General features: G+C 29.7%; 1 protein-coding gene across 1 annotated transcript; it reads left to right on the top strand.

Moving 5' to 3' along the window:
* Window positions 1-2,105: 2,105 nt before the first annotated feature.
* Window positions 2,106-4,191, top strand: LOC141904714 (metalloprotease mig-17-like). The gene is made up of 7 exons (XM_074793354.1): window positions 2,106-2,239; window positions 2,350-2,402; window positions 2,541-2,637; window positions 3,289-3,420; window positions 3,543-3,687; window positions 3,918-4,028; window positions 4,121-4,191. Exons 1-7 carry the CDS (start codon window positions 2,118-2,120, stop codon window positions 4,169-4,171), a joined length of 711 nt encoding a protein of 236 aa, XP_074649455.1. The 5' UTR covers window positions 2,106-2,117; the 3' UTR covers window positions 4,172-4,191.
* Window positions 4,192-18,681: the final 14,490 nt, after the last annotated feature.

An 18,681-nucleotide genomic window follows, 5' to 3' on the forward strand; every position in this document is an offset into this window, starting at 1 on the left:
CGCCCACAAAATGTGTCGTAGAAACATGTTGTTGCTCTTACTCGTGTGCTCAGTTTTTACGTCGAAAGTTTTGGGTAAGCCAGTTGATTATTTTTATTTTTTTTCTAATTTCCCCAGGTTTGGATAATATATGAAATATGTTTACTGTGGCATGATTGAATAGTTCAGGCCTCGAAGATAAGGGCCTAAAGAAAAAAACAAGCCAGTTGTTCTGAAGTTATCAGGAGATTGAGTATTTAGAATATAGGATGTCAAGGAAACCGGTTTGCATTATAACGACTTCACTACAATCCTACAATCCCTTTGGTTTGGCCTATCAAACGAATTGAGTAAACCGGTTAGGTCCGTAAGTAGAAAGTCAAAAATATAATCTATTCCATACATTTAGGTGTTGATGAGAAGAAGATATTGATTCGCGATGTAACGAAGCGAAGTTTGTCACAGTCTGAAATTCATCCGGAGCTCTTGACATTTCGATTAGAATTTCCCGAAGACAACGTTATCTTACATCTACAAAGACGAGACTCGTTAAATGTCCACCAGGCACCGGTTTTTGTGACGGGCGATGATGGTGAATTAAAAAGGTTACAAAGAGAATTACCGGTAAATATTGTTTCAATCTGCAGGTAGGTTTGAACTTCATTCAAAATTCTATTGTATAATCGTATATTGCGTATAGGAAAGCGTACCGTACCAGTCAATAGATAAAAGAGCTGCGGTTACTGTAACTACAAAACGACTCGATAATGGACGCGTACAACGAAGCCTGGTTAGTTTTCAATAACTCCTTTGATGGAAATAAAACACGATAACTGCCAGATTATACGTTTATTGCTTACGTATACTCCATCAAAGTGTGTCAATCGCTTTGTAGATGGGAACATTTGATGTGTATGGAGATGGAAATATATATGCTATTGAAAGATCTGAGCAATCAGTATCAGATGATACAAAAAGAGATGTTAACGATGAGGATCATGCGGTTATTCATGCTGTTACTAAACGAGCATTAAACAGTAATCCAGGTGATTCGCTTGTGTACAATAAATTCTTTAAAGCATTATCTCATTTATGAATCTTAATATATCCAAAACAGTTAGATCTCTTAAGTAAAGGAATAACGATTTTCGTCGTTGGAGTAACTCTCGTAACTCTCGTCGGAAAATGAGTACAGCTTTGATTCCAAAATCACGTTTCTAACGAGTTATATCTCGTCCACCAGGAATGTGATTTCCATTCATAAAATGAATGGGTATTTTCATAGATGGGTAGTCCTATGTCACCGCATTTAATAGTGAAGAACTTGAACAATTTTCGCTAAAGATGAAGTCAATATTCCCATTTATTTTTAGACGTTGTATTCGAAGCGATTCCATTTTGGCACGAAGAAACTAACATACAAAAGACTTACTACCTTGAACTATTTGTCATGATTGATTACTCAACGCTTTTGCTGTAAGCTTTTATTCATGAACACCGTGCGGTCGTATGAATTTGCTCATAGAAACCAATGAAAATCTTATTATGTTTTAAGTTATGATAAAGAGGTTGAGAATGCCATAGAACATTATTCACAAGTCGTTAACGGCGTAAGCATGTTTTTTTGTTATTTATCTGGTATTCGGTTTGGCTGTCTAAACCTTAGCCATCTCCATTCCTTTTATATAATAGATATCGAAAATAGATACAAGAATTCATGAATTATATCGTTGTATACAATCATTTTAGATTGATCTAATATTCGGCGCTATCAGCGATAGCGAGTTGCAAGTACGAATTCGCGTGACTGGTTTTTTCGTTGCTCAGGTAAGTACAGGGAACCCCGATATACCGCCCACCGAAATGACGCCACCCCGCCTACCGCCAGGTTTTTCGATGTACTTCTCTATATACAAATATTACATAGTAAAACACAAGATATATACCGCCATACTCTCCATACGGCCAAAATCGCTCGGCACTGATATGGGCGGTATATCGGGGGTTCACTGCATATCTTAAGACTTTCGACGATTTTGATATAATTATATATGTTATCAGCGATTATGTGAGTATCTGCGATCCTATGTTTCAAGAGCGCTAGATACGCCCCTTGGACAGATTCTAATCCACAGAAGATGCGCGGTCAAAACGGAGGTATTGCGCTGGAAATTCGAAGCGTAAAGTCTAGCATAAAAAGGTGGTTAGCGGTAAGAAAGGATATACTTCCTCCGTACGACCATGTCCAGCTGTATACAGGGTATGTACATGGACCAGTACGAACTAAGTATGAACTATGTTAGATATTTAGATTAAGGCAAAATACTAAATGTAATCTAGAGACTATAATGTGTTCTTGGTGAATTTCAGAATACCATTGGTGTACATTGTTAAATCAGATGGCAGCATTAAAGGAGCTGCAGGTAACATTTAGTTGATTATTTTATCGAATTGCTTTTTTGGCAATTATAAGAATTTTTGTTAATTAGAGGGCTAACAGTCACATACAATCAATAGGGATAACGAATTGGGAATTGATCCAGATCCTTTTTATCTTCTAGGTGTATCAGGAAACATATGTAGTAACTCTGCGTCACTTGTTCGAGCGGCCCCGACGGATATTATTAGAACCGGCCCTGCTCATGAAATTGGACATAGGTATTCTATGTTTATCTCAAAGCCGGGAGTTCTATTTTAAGCGGGCAGTTCGTGGTGCGGTGGTTATCGTCACAACGTTCTATTCACCCCAAACAGCAACTGAATCGTACAATATCATATACATATAATTCATAAAAGTTATGTTATTTTGTAGATCGAAAAGAATGTATGATTTCTATGTAAAGAAAGAGATACAAACTATTAAATGTAAATTATGTACAGATAGTATATTTCTATCACCTGTATATAGAAAACATAGATTCTTTTCAATCTTCTACAAAATGTAGATATTCCATGTATTTATATATGGTCATTTTTATTAGATTTTTAATGTTCAATCAAAGGTATATTATAATTGTTCTTCATATACAATAATAAGTGGTTGTGAATGTAGGTTTTCATATCAAAGGTTGAAGACAAAGAAATGTCTGAGGAAGTGATATAATTTAATATTTCATTATTATTGTATCAATAGAAAAAAATCCCGCGAGGTGGGTCTCAACTTCGTATTTTATTTCTTAATTGATAAAATAATGATACGTGAAATATTGAATTATTTCACTTTGTTTATTCTTATTTTTGACCCTTCGACCTTTGGTATGAAAATCTACTTTCCCAGCTACCCATGTGTACCTTCTTTATATTATGAAGTATGGGAGCCAGTCATGATTATGGGCCTGAATGCCCCAGTCATATGGGTAGTGTGATGGGAGGTGGACCGCCTTATACATTCTCAAAATGTGCAATCAGAGAGATGAAAGCAAAATTGAAAAGACTCGACGAGTAAGTTTTGGTGATATATATGAATTTCTATGAATGGAAACAAGGGTCACATATTGCCAAAACACAACATAAAGTGAGACCTGGATGCGTGCAATTGGGCAGATTTTTGTAACATCTTTCAGGTTAAACAAGAACTGTTTACTGAATAACGCGACAAATGAAAAGAAATACGCTGAAATAATTGAAAAACTACCTGGACAATTCTACAATGCTGATGAACAATGTAAAATGAAAAATGGACCAGATTCGGTGAATTGTGTTTTTCGAGTACGTATTTACAAAATGTCGAGCGATGTGGAACCTAAGATAAAAGGCATGAATGATCGTAGGCTCATTAATTTCAAAGCAAACTTCCTAGTCTCTGGCCCACAGACCGTGTTTGAGAAAAAAAATTATAATCAAATCAAAGTTATTCGTAGTTGACCCGTGGGTATATATAAAGTCATCGACACACTCAGTTGCAATCGTAAAAAATGATTTACATTCTATTAAAATAGTATGCGAGGAGGTATAGCCGATGCGAACGCCTTTCGTGCACAAATAAAAGTAAGAATTGTATAACAGGATATCAACCCCCGGCGTACGGGACCTCATGCGGGAACGGAATGGTAAAAGTCGTTCCTTGATGTGATAGATAAGAGTTGCATACGGTACATGTGTTAATGTTTGTATGTACATTCCTTTACTTTTTCATTTTCAGTGGTGCATCCGAGGTCAATGTGTATTCGACGAGAAAGCGCCTTATCTGTAACATCGTTTTTTCATACGGTGCAATAAATGCAATAGCTCAAGAGTATAATTGTTTTCGTTTATCACTAGTGCATTTCATACACTGATATCGGATCAAGGAATGGGTTTTTACAAGTCATCTCATCAATGAACGTTATAACTAGAGATACGTTAGCAATAGCCCCTCGCTCGATGGAGATAACTGAATAGATAGGGATTGGGAGGGGTGGGGTCAACATTTTTTGTGGACGTATCCTTGGACAGCCCGTTATGGATCTTCACTTAACGTCTGCATCTTAATTGGATTTTAGGACAAATTGCCAATTATTTGCGTGCAATGGGATACTGGCAACACCAGATGGCGCAACAAATCATTGGGTTACTCGTAGTGAAAATCAGTTCATTTTCAATGAAATTTGAACATCATTTTTAGGCTTCCAAATCCGGAAATTATCAAACAAGTCATCGGATAGATATAAGATTTCCTTTCTAACTAAGAGTGTGGTATTGATATCACTGAAAATTGATTTACTTATCAGAAAATTTTACTCAGTTTATTGAAATGTAGAAGAAAATGAAGCGCGGTGAACCAGTGCCACTAGCGATCCTGGCGGATTAACGCTGAATCCTCGCTTCCCTCAGTAGCCTTGCCGGTATCCCATTGGCATAGAAATCTGACCATCGATTTTGAGTGGAAGGCCAGCGTCCCTGGATGCACGGGTCGACTACATCATCTGATTCTACTACACTGACATGGAAAATATCCAAAAAAGAGCATAAGGTTTTATTACTACAGTCAACACCCCCCCCCCCTGATATACCGCGCCCCGAATGACTTATAATTTGGGGAGTATGTCGGTGGTCATATCTTAGTACAAAATACCGATATTCCGTTCTCGGACATAAACCTGGCTTTTGGCGGGGGTCAGTTTACTCATACGTTGGTACATCAAGGATTGGCTGTATATGGTGTTAATGGATATTCTGTCGAACGTTTTCTTCCTAAGACGAATTCAATCTAATCGAAATTGAAGTAGACTGCAACTCACAGATGCTGCTTGATACATCAAACTGGTTACTAACAACACAGCGACTGTGCGTAATCTAAAACCACGAAAAACATAAATGGACCAGGAAAGTGTAATGATTACACTTCCCTGAATGAACGAAGAGCCATTTTAAAACGATTGAAACTGATCAAAATGGCTTTTCCAATGCAATAAACAAAGTCTCCCTATTTTGTAGTCGTACTCAATTGAAATTAACAACGACGCATAGTTTAGTTAAGATTTTATGAAAATCCACCGTCAATTGACGCAATCTCCCCGAAGTTGAACTACAAAATCCTACTACACACTTGGTACACACGAGTACCTATTATATTTTGTCAATGAATTATTATGACATCAAATGAAAATTTAATTTCCACGGAATTGAATTGTTTTTCATTCAATTTCATCTTTTTCACCCGATGGCCATTTAATTCTGACTTTTTCAAGGAATTAAATCATTTTCATCTTATTCTATTTTTTTCTTTTATTGGCGGCCATTTAATTCCGACTTTGAACTCGGATTTAAATCGTTTTGAGTTAGAATGCCATTACAAATTTGAAATACAATACATCATTCATTTTTAGGATATTTAGTTTTCATTGTAAAGTCGGTCAGTGTGCGCTGTGTAATTCGATTTTGTGGTGATTCTAACGATTTTCTTTTGAAGTATAAAATATTTCGTTGTTTTGTTTGGAGAGAGTCCCTAGGTTAGTAGACCATAGGTCAGGGTGGGTAGATGAGGTTATTATAAAGTGTTAAGATGATGGGTGGTAGGTAGTCATTCAATTCAAGTCATGATTTACCACATGTTACTTCCGTGTTGTTGGAAATCTCGCGAGAATGGTGCAACATTGAAACTGTCCATAAATGTCAAATTTCATACATTATTTTTTGTACATATTCATCATTATCCGATAAACGATTGCATGTTAACTACCAGTATGTTTGGCCGCGATATGGTTGCCTGGGACAGTTATCGTAGTTACCGGTAACCAATCTATTGCTTTATCGCTCATACTGATCGTAAACAGCCAACTTTTTCACTACTTTAGTTAACGTTGATAAATAAGCAATATCAATACAAGCTATTTTAGTGATATTTGCAATCTATTTGCCGTTTACATTTTTGCCGTAATCTCGCGAGATAATCAACAACCCGGAAGTAACATGCAGGCAAAATGCAGCTTCGTGAACCGGTGACATTATTTTTCTGAGTATATAGAAGTAATAGGGAATATGTTGTTTCAAGCCAAAGGTCGAAAGGTCGAAAAATAAATTCTCGCACACTCGAATTTATTTTCCAACCTTTCAACCTTTGACTTGAAACAACATATTCCCTATTACTCTTATAATATTCATATATATGAATAATTTCTAAAATAAATGTTAATAAAAGATATGTTATTAAAATGGAGAGTAAAAAAGTACACAGTGAATTCTTAAATAGAATTAAAGATATCACAAATGTAAAATCTGTAGATAATAAATTTAAAAAGTTAACGGAATTAACAATTCATAAGAAATATTTAATTACAAATATTGATACAGTTACTAACAAATATGGAGATAGATTAGTTATCCACTTAGAATATGAAGGATTAAAAGGAAATACATTCAGAACATATTTACCAGATAGATTTCATAGATTATCAAGTGAAGATTTAGAAGAATTATGTTCTGGAGATTTCTATTTCATATACAAAGGTAAGAATGAAAAAGGGCACCATGAAATAGATTCCGAATAAAATATGTAAAATAAATGGTAGAATTAAAAGAATACAGAATATTTGTTGATTCTAGAAGACTTACTAATTATAAATCACATAATTAACTAGTACAATTAGATAGAGAATTTAAGAATTGTGTTGATTTAAAATTAGTAAATATAAATTTATGTAACTCATTTTACAATATATCGAATAAAACTGTTGAACACAGAGCCTTTTTAATTTTTTATTAAAAATAAAAATAAATGGGCCTATATATATTTAAAACCAGGGTTATATAATTTAGATACATTGGCACAAGAAATTAATAGAAAAGCCTGGCACAAGTCGGGTAATAATTCCGGGTTTAATATTAGATTTTTAAAAAGTGAGAGTTCTAACAAAATAAAGATAAGGTTGACTGATATTGAAAAACATAAATTTATGGTAAAAAAACCTATAGCTAAACTGTTAGGAATTCCTCCAGATAGATCTTTTACAAATATTGATGCTACACCAAACTTAATACCTTTTACACACTTTTTTATATTTATTGCAATTTAATCGATCCTACAAAAACATTCGAAGCAACTAAAGATATAACTTGTAATTCTGGTTTATAAAACATTTTACCATTGAAGAATGTTAAAGAATTTGGAACGCAAATAAATTATAATTTAACAGAATGTGATTTCAAACCATGCATTCCTCAATTTAATAATTTTAAATTAGAAATTAGAAATCATAATGGATATTTCATTGATTTGAATAACTTTCCTGTGATATATGAATTAGTTATAAGATGTAGAGAGTATTTTTTTCACTATATTATAAATGAATATAACTGTTGGACCGAGTATATGTTTTGGGTTTGATTTTAAACATAAACGTAAAGAAATGAGAATTAAACTAAATGATGTAATTACTGATATTAAAAGTAAATCATTTAACAATGCATCAATGATTAATAAAGAAAATTATAATATAGAAAAAGTAATTGATTTAATCAAAACGTCTTTAGAATATTATGTATTAAATCAAGATGGAATTATCGATGATATTAAAGATATATTATCTAAAATATATGATAATCATAAAAGTAGTAATGAAATAAATGTTGAATTAATCATAAATAAGATAACTAAATATTTTGAAGATAGTAATTTTTTTTCTAAATAAATGGCGGATCAGAAGTGGATAATAACTGGATTATATAATGGAGCATTATTATCAGTGGGAACTGTTGGTTATTCAATGGTATTAAAAAAAGTATTTAAAATGGGAAGTGTTAATATTGATAGATTTGATATAAATGATATCTTAAAATCAACGTTAGCAGTTACTTTATCTAATTTAACTATTGATTATTTAGAAAAACAAAAATATATTCCTCCTATATAAATGCGTAATTATTTACTAAATACACTAGATTATATAATGAGTTTAAATGGTAATATAACAGTTGAACAACAAGATAAATTATTAAAAGAATTAATAAATCATTAATTTCTTAATTAAATAAATGGGGTTTCCAAAAGCTTTCTAATATAATAAATCAATTAAATATAATATTCCTGCAAAAGATTTTAATAAAAATATTACATATAAAAATTTAGTTTTAAATTCATTAACTAATTTAGAAATTTATGTTACTGAAACACAGTTTTTTATTTCTAAAATGGAAAATATATTTAGTACATATGAAGTTACTTTTACTTGAGATGAATATCATATATATATAAAGTAAAATCTAATATGAAATATTGGCAGAATCAATTAAATTTTGCTGTTTATTGTGCAACAACTGGTTGTGGTATAAGTTGGAATGATCATTTGAATAACTTAGATAAAAGTTTGAATAATTATGATTTAAAATTAATTCACACAATATTTACATTTCACACGTATTTTCAAATCAGAATAATATTAAATGAATAAGAATGTCCTTTGCCTGGATCTAAATATTTTAAAGAATTGGATAATAATATTAATCTATCTAAGTTTTATAAAATATATAATGAATTTAATATAAATATTAATTCCGATTTTAGAGCGCATGGTAAATTGCAAGGTATTGGTGAACAGTATGAAATAAAAAGAATTGATTATATGCATAGAATTGGAGCTTAATTTTATTTTAGAAAATAGTGAAGGTTTTACAAAATCAGGCATACAAAGAATAAATCAATCTATTAGAACTTATTTGATATGCATTCTAGGTGCGCAAGTTGAAACAAGAACCCCAATATTTGGAAATGATAATACTTCATTTGATACACAAAAACAATTCAAAGTTTTATTTGGAGATTCCATTCATAATGATAAAAATACATCGATTCAGGTACCAAAATTATTTAGATAAATCACACATTAGATTAAATTATTGTATAGGCCCTAATCTATTAACTATTTATAATGATTTAGTATTAAAGATGGGAAATATAATTGGTTATAATAATTTAATTAAGACTGCAACAATAAATAATTCATTTGGATTGAATGATATAGATAAAAAGATTATAACTGCTCCAAAATTAATGGAAGGTGAAAAAATTAAAAAACATATTCAATCAACAGAAACTAAAACTAAGAATATTAAATTAAATAATGATTCTAAAATAAAAGATTACAATACTACAGAAAATATTCAACATGACATAATTAAAACTGATAATGATAATAAATCCCATGAAAATGCTAAATTAGCTATAACTTGTATAGGAATTGTAATAGGAGGAATATTATAAATTAGATTTTAATTTTTATAGGATATAAATGGAATTAGAAGGTGGAGAAGCTTATGAAATGGGAGAAATGGGAAATAATAATGATGGGTATATTGATGATGATTATAATGATGCTGAAACTAATATTGATAATGATGATGGATCAGCATATAATTCTAATTTAGCAGATAGTGGTTCTAAAGGACTATCAACAGATGAATTTGATAGAAGAACTAAATCGAGAATAAATCCTGAAAATAAAAATCCAGATTTAGTAAAACAAAATTTAGAATATAATGAATATATTTGTACTTTCAAACCTATATTTGAAAGATCAGGATATAATATCAATGATAGAGGTGCTTGACTTTTAGTACAAGAATGAAAATCTTTAGATGGTGAATATTATTATTATTTGAAAGATGATTATTATATTGATATCACTTATAATCAAAACAAAATATTAGAAGAATCAACTTTGAGTAATTTAGAACCATATAGAATTAAAAGAATAAGTAATAGTAATGAAATAGAAAATGTAACACATGAAGAAATAATTCAAAATAAAAGATTATTTAAACAAAGAATTAATGACTTATTTGAAACAATCAATGATAATTTAGAACCAGAAAGAACTTCTGAACAGAATATAACTTCCAAAACTAGTAAACTTAAATCAAATAAAGTACCAATTGAAAAACTTTTACCAAATGGATTACTTGATGCAACAGATCAAGAATTAGAAGATTTAGATATATTTTCTGATAAAGCAATTAGAGAAATTATTAGTATAAGACTTGCATCTGATAAAATTGCGCATGATAAAAGTATAAGAGATTTTTAAATTAGAACTTCGGAAAAAGATAGAACTGATAAAATTAAAGAAATAGAACAACTAAAATCAGATAGAGATAATAAAGTTATTGAAGAAATTGAATTTAAAAAAAGAAATGCATATTTAGAAAAAGAAAAAGATGATTTAGAATATAACATAGAATTTCAGAAAGAAGAAATTAAATTATTAAAAAAATCACATGATTATAATATTAATAGATTTAAAGTTATTTTTAAAGATTTGTTGATGAAACCAAATTCTGAAATATTATTAAAAGATAGAATAAAATTATTATTTCAATTAGAAGGTATCACAATTCTTTCAATTCTAACAGCTGTAACTATGGTATTTACAACAATTGGTTTAGCAATATCAAATTCATTAAAATCTACACCTACTCCTAAAAAACCTGATAAACCTCCGAGTAATAATAATTCTATACAAGATAAAGTTGAGGATGGTTTAAAAAAATTAGCAAAATATTTATGGGAACTATCTAAAAAATCTGCTGCAGCTTTACCCGGAGTTATTGCATCAATTGTTGGTTTTATATTGAAATCTGCAGGAAACATTATTAACTTTGCTGCTGAAAATATTATTTTATTTTTAATTACAGTTGTTAGTGCAATTATTTTTGGGTTAGTGAATATGATAAAAAATAGATAATTGATTTTTTGTTAAATAAATGAGTGGGAGTTATATAAATCCTTCTAAGAATTCAAGAATATCTAATGCTATTAAAGCAGAGAGATCTCATCATATAATTACTCATAATCCTTCTAATAGTAATTCTGATGAAACTTTATATGTAAGAATCCCCAGATTAACACAAAATACTTTTTATGTTCCAAATAGTATTTATTTATCAGCTTATATAAATGTTACTGGTAATAATAATAATTATGTTGTTGATTATGTTGGAAGATATTTGATTAAAAAATTAACTATAAAGATTGGTCCAGAAACAGTTTTCTCATTAGATGATTATAATTTATTTACGCATTATAAAGATTTATGGTTAACAAAAGAAAATAGAAATAATATGATTTTCCAAGGCATGCAATCAGAAAATCAAAATAAATTAAGATCAGGAGCTAATGACGCAATAGTAACTCGTACTGCAGATAATTTGATTAAAAAGATTTATGGTAGTAAATATAAAATTCCATTAGATTTTGAATTGATAAATAATAATGCACCTTTATATAAATACGCAATTCAAGAAGATGTTATATTTGAAATAACATTTGCTCCTGAAATTGTATTATCTAGCGTTGTTAAAGATATGGGTTATAAATTATCGAATATATGTTTAGAATATGATACAGTAACTGATGAAAATATTGCTAGCATAATTCAAACTAAATACAATCAAGGATTTTCATTATTATATGATTATATTGATAAATTTAAAACTGTAACTATTAATGCAAGTGATGAAATTATTAATGAGAATATTATCTTCCCAAGACGATCTATTAAAGGTATATTAATATTTTTTACCATTGCAACATATTCTAATGGCGCAAACAGGTCGATAATTATTATAATCCTGAAATAACAAAAGTAGAAATAACTATCGAAGGTATAGCAAATAAAATATTTTGTCAAGGAATGAGAATGATAGATCAGTGGCCAGAAATTAGATAACATTTTATGAATGAAAAAGTAAAATCATCTGAAAATTGTAATATTTATCAAATTGATTATTATACCGGTAATAAATATGCACTATGGTTAGATTTCAGATGTTTTACCTTCTACATCAAATAATGAAATAATATTAAATATTAGTGAAAATAGAAATTATTGTGGCTACTGTAAAGGTGAATTTTCAAACAGTCCATCAAATTGGAATAATCATATGAATACAGCTACACATATTACTAATGTAATAGAGCCTGTTGGTATAAGAGAATTTATAGAACACCCATTTAGATATGTAACAAAGTTTGTTTCAAATAAAAAAGTAAAGATTCATATAAAGATTCATTAGGTGAATTTTTATCTAAGGAACGTAGTAATGATAAATTAGATTTATCTGCTGCTAAACAAATATTAGGATCAAACATTGTAAATTAAATTTTGGAGTTAAACACTAAGAAAGATGACAATGAAAATATAGTTACAGGTAAATATATTGATTATAATGATGAAGGTATTAAGAAATCGAAAATAGAAGATAGAAGATATAAGTCAAGATAATGCTCAAGTTTTATCAAAAAACGATTTTAATTTGGCTGATTGTGAAAATGATTCGGTAGATATGTTGAATAAATTGTTAGGGTATGATGATGAAAGTGATTCAGATAGTAATGATAATTATCTAACACGCACATAATATATTAGTTGAAAATTGTATAAAATCAGAGTTAATAAAAAAAGGGGTTTTAAGTATTTATGTATCTAATACGTATCTAATACGTATCTAATACGTATCTAATACATCAATACTTGAAATACCTTATTTTATAAATTTATATTCCTATGGAAATTGAAGCCTCAGAAGTAATTTTGAACCTTTATTATTCTTTGATTTATTCATATATTCATCATGTAATTCAGTAGGTATAATTTGATTGATTTTCTTCCAATGATTGTTGCATAGATTTTCTATCTTTGTTATAAAATAAAACTAGAAATCTTATATTCTCCCTAAAATCTTTAACAATTGAATTATATTTTTGATTTAAAACCCATGTTGTTATCCGAAAATGTCTCCCAGAGAAAGCTAGATAACATAACTCACTTTCACTCACTTTTGAATCATGTAAATTTGCACAATCATCTATAATTGATAATGTATTTGATCCTTTATAAATATCAATTGCTATTTCAATACAATTATCTAAATTTTCTTTTACTGTTTTAGGATCTAATATAAAAAACTTTTTTATCTTAACTATATCTCTATTATATGTTTTATTAATTTCATAAGTGGGGCAGAATAATATTATATTATCAAAATGATTCTTATAAATAGTTTCTAACAAATCTAATATGAAATGTGTTTTACCACCGTTGGTTACCCCAGTAACTAACATATTATGCGGTTCAAATATAAATAAATCTTTATTCATTTATTCTTTTAATTTTACTAGATAAAATCCATTCATTAAATTTATCATCGTACCCTTTATATTTCACCAAAGAATACTTTTTTCCTTTAAGAGTTTTTGTTTTCAATACTTTTTCTATTTTGTATTCTATTTCATCTGGGTTTGGAAAAGTGATAATTCTTGTTCATAGAAATAACCTAATATTTCTTCATCTTTTAAATCTTCTAATTTATAAACAAAAGGTTTAGTTAATATTATCTTTATAATCTTGAAAATTTCTTCTGTAAAATTAGGAGTATAACCTTTATAAAATGTTTTTCGATATTTAGATATTCTAACATGTTGTCCAATTTTAAATATAGGTTCTCCGAAATCATGTGTAACAAACGCACCATATAAATTATTCCAAACTATTTCTGAATTATCTTCTTTTCTAGCTTGTATAGGTTTCATATTTATAGAACTATGTTTAGAATTATTATAACCTTTCACTAAATCATCTAACACATCGATATATTTATACGTTTCATTAGCAGTAAAATATTTCCACATTCTAGTTTTCAATGTTTTATTAAATCTTTCTATAATAGATGCTTTTTTATCTGAGTGTGTGGAAAAATAATCTACATCGTTATCAGATAATAGTTTTTTTGAATGTTTATTATAGAATTCTTTACCTTCCTCAAATTGTATCTTGTCTGGAATAGCTTCTTTAAATATTGATTTAAAAGCATTTGTTACTTCTATACCAGTTTTATTTTTGATTGGAATTGACCATGCGTATCTACTGAATATATCTATAACATTTAATATCCAGAAATATCCTTTGTTGTGTTCTTCTAAGTTCTTCATATCAATTAAATCTGCTTGCCATTGTTGATCGATATATGAAACCGTAACTTTTCTTGTTAAATAAGTTTTATCCATTTTCTTGTGGATTTGATTGATTTTGTAACCATAATCTTAGTTCACTATATTTTATATTTTCATTATCAGATTTAATTTTATCCCATAATTCTGAAACGCTAGAATATGATACTTCACTCTCTGGGTTATAATATAAATCTCTTAAATATTGTTCTTTTTTCATCTTATTTTAATCCATTAATAATAATTTAGATTTAGTTTCAATGACTTTATGATTTGGCTTATTTTCTGGTATAATAGGTTTATCATCGGAATCATTATTGTTATTAGATTTTGATTTATATATTACACCGGATAATATAATAATTGTGATTAACCCAATTTTAATATACAAGTAATTATTTCTTCCACTATTAGAAGAATCAGATGGATTATCATTCGAATCAATATCAGATAATTTCTGTGATTCATTTATATCAGTTAATTTCTTTTTCTTAGCTTTTTTTTAATTCTGCAGATCTTTTACCTAATTCCCTTGCCCATTTAATTTGTTTTTCAGATCTAGGCTTCTTCTTAATATCATCACTCATTTATTTTAGTTAATTTTTGTTCTGATTCATTTTCTGTTTCACCGTGTGGGTGTTGTACGGCACCATCTGTTTCGTTCTTTTACCTGATTTATATTCTATAGGCTTGATATTCGAAAATGTTATGACACCAGTAGAAATTAATGTCATAACCGATCCTAATTAGAATGAAGCGTATCCAACCCATTTTTGTAATTCAGTCATAACTAAGTAGTCATTTTTTAAATCACTATATAATTTATTTTCATCATCAATTGGTATAATCCGTTTACATAATTTTGAATAACATTTGACAATACCATCACTTATAGAGTCATTTATTCTAGCTAATCTTGACTCTTCATAAATCTTAAAATATTTTATTACTTTATCTGGTTTCATGGCATCTAGTTCTTGATAAGTTACAATTTTTCCCAAGAATTCTTTAGATTTCCCTCCGGCAATTAGTAATTCAAGATGGTGCTTACAATATAAGTAGTATTCATAATCAATATTGTTATCAACTTAAGCACAATTAGTTACAACTGCATCATTATCGCCGGTAATGCCCAAATCCTCAATTGTCTTTTCAATATCAGCATTATTTTTACTCGATTTCTTTGACATTTATATTAGAGAAAAAAGCGAAAAAAAATATTATAAGTATTATAAAATGATACTAATAACTCTTTAGGTTAATACTTAATTGACTAGGTTAGTTAAAGTTAAAGAATTTTTATTCAAACCCATTCAAAATCTATTTAATCTAGTGTTAACAAGAATTGCAAAAGAAAATATTAAAAATATAATAGAAATAATGGATAGTTGAAGTTATTGTTTTTTTTATTATATTTTATTTGAGATATATTAATCTTTAACCACTTATTAAAGACTCAACGTATTGTTCATTATTTGGATCATTGTTCCATATTTCAATAAATTTCTTTGCTTTATCCAGTTGATCCAAATATAATTTCATATCAAGTTTGTTTCCTTTCCTAGTATGTTCAACTTTTTTTAAAGGTCTTAAATTCTGCCAGCTCCAGATTAATTTCTGATTGTGTTCATCATTCATGTTGAATTTAGATATTGGTAACACGTGATCAATATGAAAATAATCTCCATAATTATCTATATTCATTTTTTCATTGAACTGATATATAATCCATGATTTGAGAAATTTATCTGTACAACCCAACAAATTAGATAGTGTAACTGAATGCTTTTCTTTAATGAATAATTGTGATAATCTATTTCTCAAACATTGTTTCATTTTAAAATTAAGATCTGTTTTGTATCATTCTCTCATATATTCTGTCATATAATCACGGTTATCTTTTTTCCAATCTCTCATGTATTCTGGGTATTTGCTCGCCATTGTTTTTTCAATTCTTTACATTTTTCTAGATTATTTATATAATATTGTTTACTATTTTGATTATGGCAGCTTTTGCAGTTATGGCGTAAACCATCATTGCCAATCTTACGTTAATAATAATCTGTTAATGGCTTACTTTTTTACATTTACAACATGTCTTCTGATAAATATTTATAACAACAGTATTGTTTGTAATATTGATAGTTTGTGATTGTTCTGACTCCATTTATAATATATATTTTCATTGAAAATTGTTTAACATTTTAGAATCCTCTTCCATTTCTTCGACTAACGTCATCCTTTTTCATTTCTCGCTGCTTTTGATAAGTCATTTCGGATCCTTGATATCAAAATCATACCATTTGCAATATCCGTGTCGCATGCGCACTGGGCAAAAGCGCGCATACAGGCGCGCTTTTGATCAATGCGCATGCGCTTATCATAATTATATATTTATTCAGTAAAATTGAAACGACCGAACATAGAAAATTCAAACGCATGCGCACTGGGCAAAAGCGCGCATACAGGCGCGCTTTTGATCAATGCGCATGCGCTAATCATAATTGAAACGACCGAATAAAGAACATTCACCAAGCTGCGCCTACAGATTTACACAATACATATACAAGTATGTTCGGTCGTTTCATCCAATACATCATTTGATTTCTATATATCAAATTTATATTTACAAACATTTTTTCAATTGCCGGTAAATATTTAACTATATCAACAAATGTTAAACTTAATCATTAGAATTTTTGGAGTAGTCTAAATGTTTTTGAATTCTTATATAGTTTCTTCGTCGATCTTTGTGTTTCTTGTGCTTCTACGCCAATTTCTATTGGTTCGATACCCATTGCTGTCTATTCCTCAGAAAGAGTATCTTGAGTTTCTCTATCGCTTCTTGACGCGTATGACATTTTATTAATCTAAAAGATATTAGTGGTAACTCTAGCTATCTAAAAGATATACTAAATATAAATATATTTAAAGGTTTCATATTTAGTAGCCCCCCCCCCTTCCCTACTTCATAATAACTACAAAAACAGTACTTACATTTAGAACTGTAAACCTTAACTCCGAATTGTGTTTCGATAGATAAATCCTAAGCGTTCTGTATATGCCGTCTGTTCAGTAAGAGAGCGGCGATCCAGTATGTGTAATACATACTTGCGCAACAGTAAATATCAGAGGTATGAATCATTATGTCGCAATTAATACATACTCATCAGGCGCCGTGTGTCACTATGGCAACTATAGCAACAGGTGTTTTTGTAAAAAATCAAGAGTCATGTATTATAATATATTGATTTTACATGTTGGACAGTAGTACTTCTTATTTGCTTCCATTTTAATATCAAATTTTTTATTAAAATTGATTTTAGAAATTATTCATTTATATGTTATTCATATATATGAATATTTTAAGAGTAATAGGGGTTCAGGTTAAAGGTTGAAGGGGCGAGTGAGTAAAAAATGAAAAATAAATTCGAGCGTGCGAGAATTTATTTTTTATGAGCTCGACCGTTCGACCTTTGGCTTGAACCCCTATTATCCCTATTACTCTCGTCCACCAGGAATGTGATTTCCATTCATAAAATGAAATTGTATGTCCATAGATGGGTAGTCCTATGTCACCGCATTTAATAGTGAAGAACTTGAACACGGCAATGCTAAGATATTTCGGGCATTTATCAAGGGATTTTGGGGGATTACGGCACCTGCTTGGAAAGGGGAAAATTGTAATGAAAATGATAATCATTCGGAGAAAAAGAGTGATAGGGTTTTATGTGAAGAAGCAGAAAACCTCATTTATATATTTTCGCTGAAGATGAAGTCAATATATTCCCATTTATTTCTAGACGATGTATTCGAAGCAATTCCATTTTGGCACGAAGAAACTAACATACAAAAGACTTACTACGTTGAACTATTTGTCAGTGCGTTGTTGAATATCGGACGGTATTGAATACAACCCCCACAATAAGCCTTTTTACAGTTTCCAGGCGCCATTTTTTGGGTCCCCGCTGGGTCCACATTGTTGAATTTTTAGGGTTTCTGCCGGTTCCTGAACTTCGCTGAAAAGCTGAAACACTAAAACGCTGAAAATAAAACGCTTAAATTTCGAGAATTCCAGAAAAACGCTGAAATTTCAGGGAATTCCCGAAAAACGCTGAAATTGTGCTAGGAACCGACGATACACGATTTGAATATTTTTCCTGGCCCGGTGTCTGCTGCCGGGTCCTAAACCGTGCTTTAGTCTTTACGCCCACAAGGTCGTTGTCTTCGGCTCCCTTTAACATTTTCAACTGGCATAAGACCGCAATTTAGGTAATGTTGAA

Source organism: Tubulanus polymorphus, chromosome 4, assembly GCF_964204645.1.
Source record: "Tubulanus polymorphus chromosome 4, tnTubPoly1.2, whole genome shotgun sequence".
Classification (NCBI taxonomy): Eukaryota; Metazoa; Nemertea; class Palaeonemertea; order Tubulaniformes; family Tubulanidae; genus Tubulanus; species Tubulanus polymorphus.